The sequence below is a fragment of the Arachis hypogaea genome, chromosome 15 (genome assembly GCF_003086295.3).
Source record: "Arachis hypogaea cultivar Tifrunner chromosome 15, arahy.Tifrunner.gnm2.J5K5, whole genome shotgun sequence".
NCBI classification, from domain to species: domain Eukaryota; kingdom Viridiplantae; phylum Streptophyta; class Magnoliopsida; order Fabales; family Fabaceae; genus Arachis; species Arachis hypogaea.
In genome coordinates, this window is record NC_092050.1 from 9,318,833 (window position 1) to 9,336,912 (window position 18,080).

General features: G+C 36.8%; 2 protein-coding genes across 2 annotated transcripts; both read right to left on the reverse strand.

Annotated features, from left to right (window-relative positions):
* Positions 1 to 10,421: 10,421 nt before the first annotated feature.
* Positions 10,422 to 13,423, reverse strand: LOC112747846 (protein FAR1-RELATED SEQUENCE 5-like). The gene is made up of 4 exons (XM_025796052.1): positions 12,335 to 13,423; positions 11,084 to 12,238; positions 10,899 to 10,967; positions 10,422 to 10,613 (listed from the first exon to the last, which is right to left on the reverse strand). Exons 1-4 carry the CDS (start codon positions 13,421 to 13,423, stop codon positions 10,422 to 10,424), a joined length of 2,505 nt encoding a protein of 834 aa, XP_025651837.1.
* Positions 13,424 to 14,820: 1,397 nt separating this feature from the next.
* LOC112748815 (protein JINGUBANG-like) lies at positions 14,821 to 16,421 on the reverse strand. Its single transcript, XM_025797056.3, has one exon. The coding sequence runs from the start codon at positions 16,308 to 16,310 to the stop codon at positions 15,015 to 15,017; it is 1,296 nt and encodes a 431-aa protein (XP_025652841.1). The 5' UTR covers positions 16,311 to 16,421; the 3' UTR covers positions 14,821 to 15,014.
* Between the last annotated feature and the right edge of the window lie 1,659 nt (positions 16,422 to 18,080).

The following is an 18,080-nucleotide window of genomic DNA, read 5'->3' on the forward strand; positions in this document are numbered from 1 at the left end:
TTATCAATTTATTTTTTCTAAACTTATAAAGTTGTATGTTTAGTAATTTTATCTTTTTACACTTGTTATTACTTATAGCTATAATTTTTTACTTCAAAATAAAAAAATTGCATCTTTTCGCATAGAAGATACGTAGGAACTTTAATTTAGAGTAGAGAAATTAAAATAAAATTTAATTTGTTATTTAAAAATTAAAATTTTAAAAAATAATTTGCATATCTTTCATATTTTTATTAGCATCCAATCCTCTTAAGAAAAAATAAAATAAAATGTAAGGTTACACATTGAGATTATGACATCGATCTGGTCACATTCTATTTAGCATTTAGCACCGTATTATTGAATATGAATATATGATCGAGAGACTATTCATGATCCAGACTGTATTCAATAATGAGACTATGAGAGGTATATATGTACACGTCACCCAAGGTATAATAGCATACTGTAATATGGTTAAATAACCTAATCCAAGTTGAGGAGCTTGTTTTGTTTTGGCTATGTTTTAGTTACAGTGTAATCATTAAATAAGCACTAGGATGGTCGTGCTATTGTGTTATAGTCATATGATATGACCAATCATGAAAGGATCTGCTGCTGCGAATATACTAATCTTAGCAGCTCCAGAATCAGATTCCACGTTCCCGCAGGAACACCAAGCATAGCATAACTTGTCTTTTATCACCACTAGCTCCTCAGCAAAACGGAATTGCCTTTCTGGGTTCTTTCTTTCTTTCATTTCATCCGCTCAATATTTTCTCCCACTATTTTCTTTCTTGAGCACTTTAATTATCAATGAGACTGTGAAAGTATATATCCTCTTCTTATTATTGAAAAATCCCGAAACTCAGATTACTTACCAATTCTTGTTGGTAAAAAAAAATAAACCCATATCATTTGCCCCACTGTTTATGCATATTTTAATTAAAATAATTGATAAAAAATAAAAATAAAAAACTTATACCATAAAAAATATATAACATAGAATAAATATAATTTCTGATAAAAGAATTGTAGTTGATTATGACATTATTTACTCACCGCAGCACGTGTTCCACCATCGCTTTCTTGTTTTGTTTTTATTTTGTTTGGTAAATCCATCACTTTCTCGTTTTATATATATATATATATATATATATATATATATATGGTAAGTTCTAGGGTGGCATGGAGATAGGTGGCTAAGAATGACTTATATTTGACCGTCCAATAGTCATATGACACCTATAGAATGGTCAATATATTTAATGAGTGTATGAAACTTTAGTCAAACTTGAGAGTTATTGTAGTGTGCCTGTGTGGTTTACCCTAGAGTTTGAGAGATTTTTTTTTCTTTGGGTTAGGTGGATTTTTTTTATTTTAAATTTTGAATTTAATTTTGATACACGGTGTAAAGTGTTTTACACAGTTCTGTTATTACATTTATTTTTTTGGATGACTATTTACGCAGTCAATTTGATAGTTATTTTTGTTAATCTAATATTATGTGATTGGATGCACATGTAAAACAGTTTTATATTGACAATATATAAAATTTTACACCGTCGTACAATTACATCTATCCTTTGAATGATCATTGTCGCCGTCAATGAAAATAATAATTACTTTTAATAATGTGACGTTACGTAATTAGATATACGTGTAAAATTGCTTGACACTTACTGTACATATCAAAATTATTTTTAGATAGTTGATGTTTTTATCAAAATAATGTGAAAATGTGTGTTATTAGTAACACTTGTATGGAATCATTCAAATTTTACGAGTTAGAATTTTTTTTTTTATAATTTGTATAATTGTTTTAATAATTTTTTTAAAGCTTTATATTTTAATTTATTAATTTTTATTGCTAATTATTTTATCTTTAGTCTAAAAATTTTTATATATTTATGATTTTTTTTAATAAAATCTACCATAAAATGAAGATTTTGAAAAAAAAAATCATTTTGTATCGATTTAAGAAATTTAATGTTATTTAAATTAATATTAGTTAAAAGTATTTATTTATAATTTATTAATTTAGATAATTTAATTATTTTTTATTTTAAATTTTTTAATTTACTTGTTGAGTCAATTTTATTCATAATTAATATTTTATTATTAATCAACTTTTGTTAAAACGATTTTTATTTGTAGCCAAATAAACAACTTATGAGTCGTAGTCTTGATTTTTGTTTTTCTTTTTAATTTATTTTAGCTGAAATTTATTGTTTCAAAAAATATTATGTCAATAGATACAGCAAAATATTTTTATAAATATTTAAAAATAGACATATATACCATTATGATTTCGGTTGATAACTGAAGGCTTAGCGAATTCACTGTATCACCAGAGTCAATAGAGTTAGTCTTCTATCCATTTAGACCATGTGTCATTCACAGGTTGGATCTTTCACTTTAGCCACAGTCATGAGTTCTCTTCATTCACCAGAGACGTCACTTATATATATATATATATATATATATAGAGGTGATTTCTTCCAAACCCATGGCAATTTTGTGGGTTATCCTTGCACATGTGTCATTATCTCAGCCATTGATCAAGAAAATTTTCAACCTTTCATTAATTGATTCATTAAATGCTTTTACACTACATTGTATTTTATAGTATTTACATTATACCACACTAAGTATTTATACTGTAACATAAATGGGTACAATATACAAATAATTGATTTTACAAATCCCTCTCCAAATACCATACAAATTAAAACCTTCCCCAAATACCATTTCAATGTGTACAACTTCTTCTTCAACCTCACTGCTTCTTCTACCCTTGTATCCACTACTCCTTCTTCTCTACCCTTCCTATAGATGATGGGTGTGATTTTTCCGGCGATCCACTCGAAAAACCTTCCCCTAATACCCCTATAATATCCACAGATTCCTCTTCGACCTCACTGCTCCTCCAACCGTTCCTGTAGGTGAAGCGTTTGATTTTTCCAGCGTCCCACTCGCAAAACCTTCCCCCAAAAACCGCTTTAATGTCCACAGCCTCTTTTTCTTCCTCATTCTTCTGATTTCTTTGGTGACTCATCGTTAGTGAACCGACTTTTTCGAACCCCATCGAAGATCCTGCCTACTGGTTCTTCGTCTAGGGTTACGCGGGTGTCCTTTATTGTGACTCACAGGCAGAGTGAAGTATTTACGAAACCGTTGAAGAACGTAACTCATCCCCTAGGCGGAAAAGGTTCCCGCGACCCACGAGGAAAACCCTCTCGGAAAACCATTGTAAGGCCTACTGTTTCTTCCTGTAGCTAATTCGTTTGTTTCAGTTGTCAATTTTAACAACCAAATTTGCATGATTTGTTCTGTTATTCACTTTCTTTAATAACCGTTCATCGAGGTAGATTGTTTCAATTTTGAATGCAATAGTTGAGAATATTTTTTCATGGTTGTGTTCAATGTTAATCAGATTGATGGCTAGTGATGCATGCTCCTCAAACACGAGACGAGGCATAGTCGAAGCCGGCAGACAACAGGAACTGATAGCTGGATATGCAAGTTCAATTTCGCTGCAACCTAGGGATGTAAAAGATGGTGTGGCCCCAAAATGCTTCTGCGAAAAATATGCCATCTGTTACATGTCTAAGACAGACACTAACCCGAATAGGCTATTTTTTGGATGCCCATTGTTAAAGGTAAGCACGCAATTCTTCATGTATGATCACTAAGTTTATGCTAAATTTTGGTTGATTTTGAATTTTTGGAATGGAGGTTTAGAATATAGATTTTGGTTATTTTCCCTAGCTCAAGTTGTTGTGGATGTGATTTTGAATTGTTTGGAATGGCATGCCTATTGGTTATGAAAATGATTTGATTTTGTAAGCGATTTGCTGTTAAATTGGGTTGATATTGTATATAATTTGATATTGGTGCTGGTTAATTTTGAAGAATGATTGAGGCATGAATTGACATAGAACCTTATATGATATACAAAAATTGCTTTAAAATTTGAAAGGATTTTTAAGATTTAGCCTTTAGGGATTATTTACAGTCACATATGTGGATTAGATTGAGTTGGAGTGTTTTGTACAACCATACATTCATTGTGTTCTATTTGATTTAGGTGACAGAAGCACATTGCAAATTCTTTCTCTGGGTTGATGACCACATTGTAAGGGTCAGAGAGGGGGAGGCTACAAGGGGATCGAGTGATGGGAAGCAGAATCATGTTGAAGAACATTTGGGAATGGATAACCTGATAGTACATGTAGAGCAAAGAATAGTAAACCTAGAGAAGCTACTGAACAGAAAAAGTATACAAGGAGAGTTGAGGAAGAAGACTAGAGAAACAGCTGCAAGAGAGAAGGAGGCTTCATCAACAAAGTCTAACCATTAGATCAAAACTGGAACCTGAAGCACCTCTATTAGGTTGAGAAACTTAAGAATAATTTCCTTCTTTCAGAATTTTTTTGCTAGAATATAGACACACAATTGCTTGAAGCTTTTAAAGCAAAAATTGTCGATGTCGTTTATTTGATATGGGCAACATGGTTGGAATTTGATTATGTTTTACCTATAGATACGTATATGTTTTATGGTATTTATTTTTGTGACTTAGTTATCAAAGTTTCCTACTAATTTCAGTAGCATATGAAGGCTAATATGTTGTAGTAAGTCAGCCTGAATACCAGAAAATAGCAACCTTTTTATTAGTGAAACGAATGCTTAAGATTGCAGTCATGTTATAACTCAATCTTCGGCAATTCTGTAAGATTAGGAAGGAGAAGGGCATGACAATATACACCGATGATTTGGTGACTTCCATGACAAATCATGCAGCCACCACAATAAATAATTGACAAGATCTGTTTTTGTTCTTATATACTAGTGTGCAGCATAAATTTTAAGTTGTGAGAGAATGAAGAAGTTGAAAGTAAACTAGAATGTTATGTTAGGCTTTGGTAATTTGTTGAATTGCAACTTGTTAGTCAAGTTTAATTGCTTTTCTTTCAGAAAATTTCCTGCATAGGTTTCCAAATTCCTAATCCCTTGAACCTAAATAAATCTTAACACTTGTAGTTTATTTGATCATGATGAATGGCCACTGCTTTGTTCTAATACACATCAATTGTTCAGCAAAGGAGAGCAGCTATGATGCTTGAAATAAGCTAGCCTGTCTGTTAACATAATGGATTTTAAAGGCTTCATCTCATCAGGTATTGAAGTTGTAGATCAGCATCTTTATACCCTTGCACATGATGTATAATACTCCAATTGAAAGATCTGACTTTTTAAAAAACCATAACTTTCCATTATTGCTGAATCCATTGTTTGCTCAATTTGTTTGACTTTATTCACCCCTTCATGCACTTGATTGAATTCCTATTACTCTATAAGCCAAAGTAAATGAACGAGTGCTAATGGGTTGATCATTTCAGCAACGTGGCCGTGGAGGTAGAGTGCAACCTGGAGTTTGTTTATGGAGAGCTAATGGCTTATTGCAGGTCTTACCAAGTTACCATGTACTGGGTTGCTCTGTTTTTCTTCTTATAAAGTAATATTCAACGAGTATATGGCTTATTGCAGGTTTTACCGTGCACTGGGCTAGGTTCTGCCATCGTCCAACAAAGCAGTGGTGTATATAATTGTTCTCCTGAAACCCAGGGCCATCATGTAAGTTTGTCTTGTAACATTGCCCGTTTATATGTCTGTTTATATGTCGTCTTTTTTGGTCGAATCGTGTTACATAGGAAAACTTTGGTCGAATTATAGGTCGAATTGTCTCGATTCACGATTATCCCGGATGAGTTCTGGTTAGGTATTAAGGTGTAACATAGTATATGATCAAAGGTCATCGAAATTTTTTTCCCCAGCGTTTGTTACTTTAATTAACTGAATATTTAGTCTTTCTGTCATACTTGGGATTGGGCTCGGTCAACTAACCTGGAAAGACATTTATTTTTTGGTAGTTCAAGTCTATCTAAAAGTAAAGTGGGCTATCTATCAATTTGGGCCAGCTACAAAAACAAGTAGTGGATAATTCAAGTGAGGATTAATGCAGTAACTGGCTTGAAATCTGTTAAGCCCAACTCTCTCCGGAATTTTAAAAGAAAACCAAGTTTTTTCAGGTAACTATTTTTTCCATTCATGTGTGTGTTAACCGTTAATTTTATCAATCTTTTTTTGGAATAGCATTTCTTGATTGAATATTCACGTAAAATGTTAGTAGGTTAACTGATATTTCTCACATACTCCCTATACTAGGATGGTTAGAAACAGAATAACACCATTATAAATCTCCTGTACATGAGGAACACTACATGACACATCGAATTAGATAGATTGAGGTTGTTATGCAACCATTTCTCTTAATTTTGGCTCTTTCAAACCAATGTAAAACATACAATTATAAAAGACCAACTGAAAGAAAAAAACAATAGGAATTAACCAGTGTCATAACAGTTCTGGGGATTTCATTAACAAAAAAAAACATAATTAACATCAACCGGAATACTAAACATAGAGTTTCAACCAAGTTCCACAATACATGTAGTTGGAGTAACAGAACGACGAGAGGGCGATTGGCTCCGTATCAGTGGGTGTCCAATCGGCTAGGGTTCTTTCGGCCGAACGTTAGACCAAAAAGAACAACTGAGGTAGAGATGAGTAGGTTGTGGTCAGGGTTTAGATTTATTAGAGACCCTAATTCCACAAATCGTCACAATTAGCGGTAGTATCGTGGATGCCCTGTATCGTGTCACAGGATGGGTTGTTTCTCACTAAATCAAAGTGGCTCTATCATGGATACGATGGTAAGTTCTTCTCGGTTTATGGAATAATTTGTGAAGTAATTGTATTAGGTTGTGTCTTTGGACATGATTTTGTTGGAACATGGTTGTTAATGTATATAATTCATTTGATGAATGCCGTATTGAGTGTTTTATACCTGATGTGTCTGTCTGGGATTTCAGATTGTGTTCGGAAAGCAGTGTTCATTCCAAGTGTTTCTGGGTGGACTTTCGTGATCCAAGATGCACGTTGGTCGATGAAATTGACAGCCATGGGGTTGCCGTCGCCGTTCGGATGCTGGAAACTGCAGTCACAGGTGTCGCCGGAAGCAGTCGTATTGAAGGAAGCAACTCAATACCCGAACCCAAAGCAGCCGACAAATCTGACTATGAAGGTAAGACAATGGCGTGACACATTGTAACATGGAATTTGGTCCCAGGGCTGTGCTTCTGTGTCCTGTTTTTGTCAGGGTGAACCGGAAACCCCGTAATAAGTAGCTGTTTTTTTCCTATTCCAGGTTAACTTCGTAGCAGAGTCATTAGCGTGCCAGATAACTGGGTAACTGTGCATGTTGTGTATATTTTGGTGAATGCTGGTTAGTGTGTTTATTGAGGAGATGTTACCGTTATATGTAACCGAAGCAATGTTTTTCATTGCAGGAGTTGAGTCGATAGCACTTCTGCCGCCCCCGCCGTGCTGTTCAAACGCACTGTTGGGGTTACCAAGCATGCCACGAGACACGACGCAGAGAGCAAGTTAGAGTTGAGTTGCAGATCAGTTTCTTCAAGTGTGTCGCCTTCATTTGTCGTCCTACTCCTCCTTACACGGTACGTGTTGTTATGTTGATAGTTGCGTACGAGGTTATTGCCAATGTCAATTTTTATTTTCGTCTATCAAACATTTTGTCGAGGGAACGCAGGCCGATAGTTAATGATGTTGTTGTTTTCGTATTGCGGGGTGCCGATGACAGTTAGTGTAGTTGGTGTCGCCGACCACAGAAAGTAATGTGAATAAAATTTTCAGAGTTACTTGGTTAGGCTCTTTTAACACAATATTGTCGGAGGTACCAGCGGGTGATAGGAAAAAAGGTTAGACGGAGAAAAAATATAGATGCTCGTGTTTGTTTGAATGAAATTTGGTATGGAGTTGTTGGTTTCTTAGCGTTAAGGCATTGGTATTTTGTTGTTTTTTTTGTGCACTGGTAAATCCATGATGAATTCCTTGTGACCCTACTGAGTGAACCGATGATTGAATTTTTGAGGTTGATCCGTTTCCATCACGAGCACCGGGATATGGAAAATGATTTTTCGTATCACTTCCTGCTGGTCGTTATGAAAACATATCAAACTTGACTAGTCATTCTTTGCTTCAGTCAAAGTGGATCACAATTAATTCGTATACGGATTCAGCATTGTACTTGAAAACCACAAAATATCCATGCTTTAGTCCTAAGAACTCAGGAAGTGCATACCAACCTTCATTCAACCAAACACTATCATCTACCTTCCTTCGTCTGACTTTTATTCCATCACCCGTTGGTAGCTCCGACAAAATTGGAGTTGATACTCCTTCCCACTTAGCCGAACAAGGAACGTCTTCTGTAGTCGGCTTCACACACTAAATTAAAGTTCGATAACATGTCATCGGCTACAGACCTCGATAATACTGCATTGGGTTTTGTCTGGAGTAATTCATAATTTTCATACCTAGCGAAAATCCGTCTATGTTTCACGAACGGTTGTACTTACGACCGCTGTACCTTTTTCACATACTTCTGCACGGAAGAAAAAAAGAAAAATATTAACTAACGATATCTCATCTCAATGCACGACGAGGATGCGCAAAGGGAACAGATGACGTTGCTTCTCCCCCAAGAGTTCAGGAAGATGGTGAAAACGAGAAGTACCATTCCCAAATCAACTTAGGCACTTGTGCTGCGGTACCGATTCATTTTTCCACAGAAGATATCCATCTAGAGGTAAAAAAAATGCTTGTTGTTGAAATTTAGAGTACAAGTGTCCCGGATGGTGTTTGGGTGCATGCAGTAGAGCAATTAAAAGAATCTGACTAATGGATGGTGTCCGTCATTTACACGTATTTAAATTATCTGTATAAAAATGTTGTTACGAGGTAATGCGGTCTATAAAAACCAATGTAAGCGGTTTGCATCTCTTTGCCATCCATCGGGTTCCTATAACGTGTCGGTTTTGCCTCCAAATTTTCTTCAGATATGTTAATTTCGGTAATGTTCGATGCGGATGGTTGGTCCATGTGATGTATTTTTTTGAATTTATATACTTATATTTAACATAGGCTGTTGTTGTGTATGTAGGTGATGAGTGATGCAGACCCTAACCGATATAGTGTCGTTGGTGCTTTGTTACTTCAATGAGATACGGAGTGAAAGCTAGTTCTGCATGAATCCGATGTATGAAATTAGATTTTTTAATCAATTTGAAATCAGATTCAAATGTATGAAACATTGGAAACACCAAGGAAGTAGGTTGTGTCCACTGGGAAAGGAAATTGATGAAGAACCTAAAACCCAAAGGCTAAAGGGTAAGTAGCAGTTTCGTGGATCCTTTTTTTTAGGTTTACTGAATTAATTGATTTTTTTGATTCACAACTTTTGTGTATAGTTGTCGTGCTGAGTTTTCTTAATATCAGGTCATAATAGTCAACAATGTTACGGATGCTAGATGACTACATTTTGGAAATATCCAAGCTCTCAATCCCAGGAAGCAAAACCCTGCCTATCAAAGTAAAGTCATGCTGTAGTCAAATAGCTGATAACATAGAAAGATTCGCTATTGTACAACTTAAAGGAAATGTCCGCAGTGTTTCAAACATTTATTGTTCCTAGTGTTAAATTCTGTCAGTATGTAAGACTCTAACAACTTCAAAATGTTATTGAACCTAATAATCGAAACTATGATATGAGCGAATAAAAATTGTGTTTGTGTTTACGAATTTTCTGCTTCATATATCTATATATATTTCAAACTGCTTTCATACACAGTGTGCCATTTCCCCTTAAATAAAATTTTCAATGAATATAGGAAATCCATAATAACAAAGTAGATTCACAACCTCAACGTTACAAAAGAGATTTGAAACCATCTATGAACAATTCAACCTTGGAGACTACAACCCATTCAATCTAATAATTTGGTTGATAAATCAAATGCACTAAGAAAGGAAAAAAATCAATTAACACAGCTCTATTTTTTCAACTGTATTGCATAACCACAATGGTAGGAAGTCCTTACCCCAAATGCAACCACAATAAACTGCAACTAAAATACAGCAATGTAAGCAAAACACATGCATATTATTCAACATTATTGTCATCATAATGGACTAAGTAGGGGAAAAAATTAATTTACACAACTCTAATTGATCAACTGAATTGCATAATCACAATGGTAGCAACTCGTTACCCAAAAGTCAACCACAATTTACTCCAACGAGAATACAGCACTGTAAGCAAATCACATACATATTATTGAACATAATTATCACCCTAATGGACATATTCATAGTTAACGTAAATAACTACAACTTAAAACTCCTCAATACCAAGCAGTGACAAATACATTGCGGTCAGTAAATCAGGATAGATGATGCTTTTAGAACCAATTATACTTGCATTGCACTAAATTCAGAAGACTAATTCCTTCAAATGGTCAAAGTGTCCTATGCATCGACGCGAACAATGCCATGTACGATCCTTGTTTGTTGCCACAAGGCAGTGACGATGGTAACGGATCTCGGACATCGATCTGCACATGTCGCGTGTCACATTTATCATCAATGACATCATTAACGCATTCATAGTTCGTGAATGAATGTCTCTTGTCCTGCTGTGACTCCTTCACCTGCTGATAACATCATAATCCCCAATCAGAAACTATAATCATGCATAAAATCATAATGGTCATTCATCGCAAAGTGGTTAAGATGAGTTTTACGCATCACACCTGTGTTAACGAGTAGAGATTTTTATTGAAAATACCATTCGTGGACGCGATGTCAATGGATTCGCTGCTTTCATGGAGGCTCCGCTGTTTTATAAATTTTTTTTTAGACAAGAAGAACGAGATCTTCATTAATTTACCCAGTTCATGACACGGAAATTAGATGTTTATATTCAAAAAAATTACCTCAACAAAAGTGTTGTCTTTACCCTTCCGGTTCCTCATACCCGTCGCCGTAAACTTCCTTGTTCCACCCTTTTTAAAAGGTTGCGCAAACAGAGGAGCATTCACATAGTTTAATGGTTTTTAAAGGGACACACACCGAACAAGATTTTCACAGCAGGAGCCTATTTAGAATAAACAAATCGTACCTTGGTATTAGGTCCTGAGTGGTGTTCGGACTTAATTGAGAACGACCTCGAAGAATTAGCAAACCTTTCTGGACTAAAACCTGAGTCCTTGGCCGATGCATTGCCATATGATTGATCGCGAGGGTTACCATCCACACTATGCTGCATCAGATCTGGACAGTGCTTGTAGTAATGACCGTACTTGTGGCAATTAGAGCATGCTCTCTTCTTCCTCCAAGAAGACCTCTTGGAAGGGGCTCCTTTACTTTTGACAACAAAGGGATCGTTGATGCCTTCCACGTTAACATTAGGAGTTGACTTGCCTTGTTTGCGGGACTGCAGGCGGATAACTAAATTGACAAGTTCAGACTGGACTTCATCAAAGTCTGCAAGATCCTTGCAAGCAATATCACACAGCTTGTTGCAATTCGATGCCAATGCTCCAACTCGAAACTTTAAGACCCTTTCGATGTCATCATTCACAGGCATTTCTGTGCTAATAAATTCGTTCTTTGCATTCTTTGTCCACCTTTTGTATATCAACGAATCTGGAAACTCAAGTATGTTTTCGAACTTCATGGCACAGAAGATATGACTACAGAGAATACCACGTGATTCAAACAGCTTGCACGAGCACGAGAACAGATTCTTACCTCTATCAACTTCCATCCGTCGATCTTTGGCCGGGTCTCCGAGAGCAGTCACACTGAACTCTACCTTGTCCAAGGTTGTGCTTAGTACCGTTATATTCAAAGCCCCTGCCCTCTGAATCTCATTACGAATTTTCTTGAAAATGTTTTGCGTGAAATAACATGATGCATATCTTTCATATACCTCCAACGAGGTAATCATCACTGGCTCTGAGCACTGAGACTTAAAGTCAGCTATTAATTCGTTGTTTTTATACTCCTTTAAGGCCCTATCCAGGTTATGCATGAAGTCAATGAGGGTGTTCTTGCGATTAACATAAAATCTGATGAGAGAATTTGTACCTTCACACTGTGATGTTGTCCTTATGTAACCGAAAAACTTATCTCGGAGGAAACAATGGGACCACATCTCACGAGTTTCGTACGTCTTTTCCATCCAGGTACTGCCAACAAGCTTGTGCTTATCCAAAATGGCCGCCCATCTCCGATCAAAGTCTCTCTGGTCGTTGTTGTCGTATATAAGACCCTTAAAATCGCGCAGGAAATTAGGATTCTTTATATTTTCACATGCATTTCTCTACAGATGTCATCCGCATAACCGATGGGTCGCATCAGGCAGAACATTCTTGATTGCATCTCGCATGGCAAGGTCTCCGTCAGTTATTACTGCTTTTGGACTTTTCCCACCCATCGCTTCAACAAAGGTTTCCAACAACCACTTATACGTCTCTGTGGTTTCGTCGGATAGTAGGCCGGGGCCGAAGATAACAGTCTGCCCGTGATGATTGCATCCAGAGAAAATGACCAAAGGCTTGTTGTATTTATTCTTCTTGTAGGTTGAATCAAAGGCAACAATATCTCCAAAGCAAAGATATTTGATAATTGACTGCCCATCTGCCAAAAAAATATGCTCCAGCCTTTCGTCACTAGTGAACGTATACTTTCCAAAGAACATCGGATCGTTGTTTGACTTGCCAATCAAATAGTTTATTGCCGCATTGGCATCCCCGTTTTTAACTTTTGCCCGATGATAGCGATCGATGTGGTTGTACAAATCTTTCCGTGTGAAGCCAGCATGACGATATCCACCCTTCTGGAATGCAATATACCCCATAATATGGCAGCTCTTGACACCAAAATTATGAAGATTTTCCACTTGGACTCTATCAGTGACAGTTAGACGACGATTGGCCGGTACCAGATGCGCAAATTGGGGTGGCGTCAGATCGTGGTTGTGAGATTCCACAAAACATGATACCTTCCATCTACCGCAGCTGTAGTCAAGCTTTACCCTAAGCCGAGCTGGACACTTGGTTCGCGTTAGTGACCTTGACTCCCTTGATCTATCATCCATATCAAGATACCTCATATTTCTCCAGCCCTCTTTGTTGCAAACAAGTTGCCTGCTAATGATTCTACCTTGATTATCCTTAACCACGTCGTCCTTCCTCATTACAAATCCATGCCAACAAGAATAAGCGTTATAAAATTGGCAAGCCTCATCCTCCGTCCTAAACTCCAGGTTCCAAATATCCTCCACCATTAAATCCGCTATTCTTTTTACACCACAAACTTCTTCACTCTTGCTAGTGGAATCCAGCGAATCCACATCGTCGTCATCAGCATCATCTTCTGCATTCGGTTGATAATCGAAATCATCACCCAAATCATTATCAGAATCATTCTTTACATCATCCTCCTTTATGGACATAATTTAACCCCTACCATAATTTTACCCAAAAATGTCAATAAACAGAGCCAATGGCAGCAACTACGGGAAGCTAAACTAAGCTGCATGTAAAATTAAATGAACCAAAACCAATTAAACTAACCCAATTATTTTTGACCCCAGTATTAGGTTTTAATTTGAATTCCCCAAAGCTAGCCACAGCATAGAACTGGATAATGTAACTTAATTTTCAAATTCAAGGATAGCAACCTAACACCCTAAACAGAGAACCGTTTAAAAGGCATAGACTATCATCTAAATTAAACTAACAGAGAACCGTTTAAAAGGCATAGACTATCATCCAAATTAAACTAATCTGGATTAAGTGAAAAACTTAATCGGACATACCTTGATGACAACCAGAGGTTGAGCTTCAACGGATAAAAAATGCACTATCGGAGTCGGAGGGAGGTGACCTTTACCTAATCCGACGCACCTAATTCGAAGGCAGCCGAAAAATGAATGTTGGTAAACCAGCTTCCAGCAGCCACAGCTTCGGATCTAGCAGAAGTTCTGCTACAAATTTCTCTACTGGAGCCACATCAGTTTAGCGTTCGCCCTCTCCTCAGTTGATGTCAACGCCAATCCGACGAAAGCAGAGTACCAGTTCCGGAACCTGTTACTCGAAGGAGATCATTCTTGCTAAATGGACGCTGGGTATAGAACGAAGGCAAAAAAATCAAACAGGGTTGGGTAGTGGGTTCTAGGATAACAAATTTCAGGGTTGGGTAGTGGGTATAGAACGAAGGAGAAAAAACCAGTGGGCAGTGGGTTCTATGCGTTTTCCAGGAAGTGAAACATGAATTAAAGGCTTCTGAGACATGCATGTTGAATTTCAGAAAGTGATGGAGGGTATTTTATAAAATGAAAAACAAGTTAGAGATTATAAATTATAATTATAAATGTTCCCCAATACACTATATAATATATGTATACAATAATTAATGTAGTATTTGTTATAATATATATTCATTAAAGGCTTTTGCTATTATCAATGAATCAATTAATGAAAGGTTGAAAATTTTCTTGATCAATGACTGAGATGATGACACATGTGCAAGGGTAACTTATCCACAAAATTGCCATGGGTTTGGAAGAAATCACCATATATATATATATAGGTTTTTTTTTTTGGGTAGGAGTTCGAAAATAAAATTTACTAACGTCACCGAAAAATGGGCTTGTATTGTCCTTAAACCCAAGAGAATGCCCTCTTCATCCCTACTTCGTATGTGAAGTTTAACCCAAGGGAAACTCATTGATTGATCAAATAAAATGAAAAGCCCACAAAGATAACTTATTGAGATAGAATTCATGCAAGCACATCATACACGTACATAACTAATCCAATCCAATAAACCCTAAAAGCAGACACATCATGCATAATCCATATTCATCAACCTTCCAACCTAGCATTATCATATTAAAAGGGTTCAGACAAATAAAAATGGCGGAAAAGAGAAATTAGAGAAAATAAAAGTCATATAAATAATTCACATACTATACCCCTACAAACAAGAGCTTGAGAAATCATGCATGCATGATGTTCCCATAAATGTAACTAACTAATTTATTAGTATCTTCTGGAACCCATTTTCCTCAAAGAAGAGACTCTGGGGAACTCGGAACTAGTACGAGATTGCTGGTGGCCGTGTTGGGAGGGCGGCGCGTTCTCGCAAACTCTCCAAACCTTGACGGATTTGTCCAAGCTGCCGCTATACACAATCCACTTCTTGTCATTCAACATGGCCTCCGGGTCCTTCTCCACCGCCAGACACTTCACCGGTCCAGTGTGACCGGTCAACGTCGTCAGGCAAACATGCTCGTTGCTAACCGTCCTCTTCCACACGCAGATCCCCATATCCGCCGACCCACTCAATATCAAGTTCCCCGCCGTCGCCAAACACAGCACCGCCAGTTTATGCCCCCGAAGTATCCCCATGTGTTCGTACTTTGTCCCCCTCACCCAGAAGTTCACCAACCCGTCCGACGAACCGCCGTACAGAACATTCCCGTCCGCGTTTATCACCAGTGCCGTCACCGCACACTCTTGCTTCAGCAATGTCTGCTGGAAGAAGTGTTTCGTTCCTTTCGCTTGCATCTCGCGCCGCCAGATTTTGACAGTGCCATCCGCGGACCCCGAGAACACCAAGCCTTCCGGCGCCACAACCAAGGAGTTAACGGCGTCGTCATGCGCCACCACAGACTCCAAGCACTTGAAGTTGGAGGCTCGCCAAACCTTGAAGGTCTTGTCCCAAGAAGCTGAGTATATGAAGGCATAGTCCTCCGTGACACTAAGGCAGGAGATGGCGTCGTAGTGCTTGATCCAAAGCACATTGCGGTTCTTTCGAACCTCGATGTAGTTGCTGGGTCTCATGGAGCACTTGATGTAGTTTCTGAGCGTGGGAAGAGTGGCAATGCGTCTGTGTATTTGTTCGTTTCTCGAAGACACCTTCCAAACCCTAATCCTGCCGTCTTGGTGGCCAGTGATAATCTTTTCACCGGCGATGACGATGGATTTGACCAAGCCGCTGTTGGATTTGAAGCCTGCAAACTCCTTCTGGTTCTTCCAAACCCTAATGTTCTTGCTGTCGGAGCCGGTGTAGAGAAGGTCCCTGGTGGCAGCGAGGGAGTATATGTGGCCTTCTTCGCGGACGAGGGAGCCAACGAGAGCTTCATCGTTGGGGTTGGTGAAGCCATCTCCTCCAATGTTGGTGTTGTGGTTCATGTGAGAGGACCATGGAGACTTGGCAAGAGGAGAGAGTAAGGAATCATTGTCAACGGCCATTTGAGCAGTTTCTAATAAATGTGGGGCGTCAATGGTGATAAGGGGTTTCCTAGTGTTCCCGTCGGAGTTGTAACCGTCCATCTCTTCGTCTTCTTTGTATTATTATTCCAAACATGTAAACATTGTATCTCATTCTATGCTTCTTTCTGTAAATGATGCCAACTATCCGCCAAACAGTGCTTCTATCTTCATTTTCTCTTTGCCTTAATTAAGCTCATTTCTGTAAACCATAAGTCTATAACTAATTGGGTCATCATTGTTCTGTGGATGGATAAGTGGAATCCCATAATTAGATAAAAGACTAGACCAGTAAAAAGGACGTCTGACTTTTCTTGTCGCCCCCTAAAAGTTATTTTTGATTTGGTCAATTCACTAAATTTGGCCGCTTTTTTTTTTCTACAACAAGAAAGGTTGCAGCGTTTTAATACTATGTTTTTCCTAAAGACGGGCAACGCCTGTATAGAAATTTAGAAATGTGACGAAGGAGTTTGAGGGTTACTACTTTAGCAACAAGAAATACATGTGACCGTAGAATAAGGAAGGAAAAAAAAAAGGAAAAATCCAACAATATTGTGTATACCAAATTCATTGAAAAGTCATAACCATTTTTAATTCAGTTTTTTTAAAGGATCGAGACTCATACCATTATCTACAAATAAAGTTAATAATTGGTCATGGTTAGATAATTTAATATATTTAATTAAATTATTTTATAATTATTTTTAATTATTTAACTTTACATAAAAATAAATATTTTTATTTAGAAAAAGGGTAACAACTTTTTAATCAGGTAATAAAATAGAGAATAAAAGGTGAGAGGTATTTAAGGGAAAAAAATATTAACGAACTAGCCATGATGAGAAATTGATAGATGGAAACCTCATCGAAAATATATAGATCATAATCAATCCCTTTATAGCAACATTCAAATCAGGAAGTATACTGTATTTGGTGGAGAGATAGAGATTGAAAGAGTGACAGAGATTGAAAGATTGAGACTGAAAGATAGAGACTAAAAGACAAAGACAGAAATAAATTTCAGTATTCTGTTTGGTGTAAAGTGAGAGATAGAAATTAAAACAAAAATGAAACTCTAATTTAATTTATATAAAAGGTAAAATTAAAATTAATTAATTGAAATAAGGGTATTTTAGGTATAAAATATTATTAAAGTTTCAGTCTCTGTTTCTAAAAATTTCAGTCTCCTGTGTCATATTTTTTGGAAGTACTGAAATATTAAAATTTTAAGAACAGAAACAAAAATTTTAGTACCAGTTTCTGAGTCAACAAATATGATACTAAGTCTCAATCTCTCAATTTCTGTCTTAATACCTCAAAACAAACGCTATAGATGTGAGGGTCTCGTGGTTTTACTTGGAATATAGAAACAACTCTTTATAGCCCATTATTTCCTTTTTCTTTTCCGTTTAGCTATATCATCTCCGTGCAAAGAAAGAGTAATCAAACTAGGTGGATACTACAATGAAGATGGCAAAAATATCTTCTCATGAAGATGCTTTGGTTAAAAGTGTGGTTTATTTATTTAGCCACACTTTAAACAAAAACAACACTTTTATAAATATCAAAATCTAACCATACAATCCATCATCCAAAGGTCAAAAAGAAATATACTCATATGAAGACAATTATGCCATCTTCATTGTAGTATCCACCATCAAACTATCCCTGCAAAATTGAATAACCTACCAAAGATATATAACACGTGCAACTTCTTTTCTAGTACATAGTCTTTCGATTAGGTTCGTAGAGCATACTCAATCTTTGTGCGGCTTCGAACTGTTCGGTAGTTTGTTAAACATTTTTTTTTTGGTGACGGTTTTTTTTGTGTGA

Coding starts and splice junctions, on each gene's coding strand:
- LOC112748815 (XM_025797056.3), bottom strand. CDS start 16,310: ATGGACGGTTACAACTCCGACGGGAACACTAGGAAACCCCTTATCACC.
- LOC112747846 (XM_025796052.1), bottom strand. CDS start 13,423: ATGTCCATAAAGGAGGATGATGTAAAGAATGATTCTGATAATGATTTG. Junction 10,968..11,083: donor ACTCAGGACCTAATACCAAG/GTACGATTTGTT, acceptor CCTTTTAAAAAG/GGTGGAACAAGGAAGTTTAC. Junction 10,614..10,898: donor AAGACAACACTTTTGTTGAG/GTAATTTTTTTG, acceptor TGTTATCAGCAG/GTGAAGGAGTCACAGCAGGA.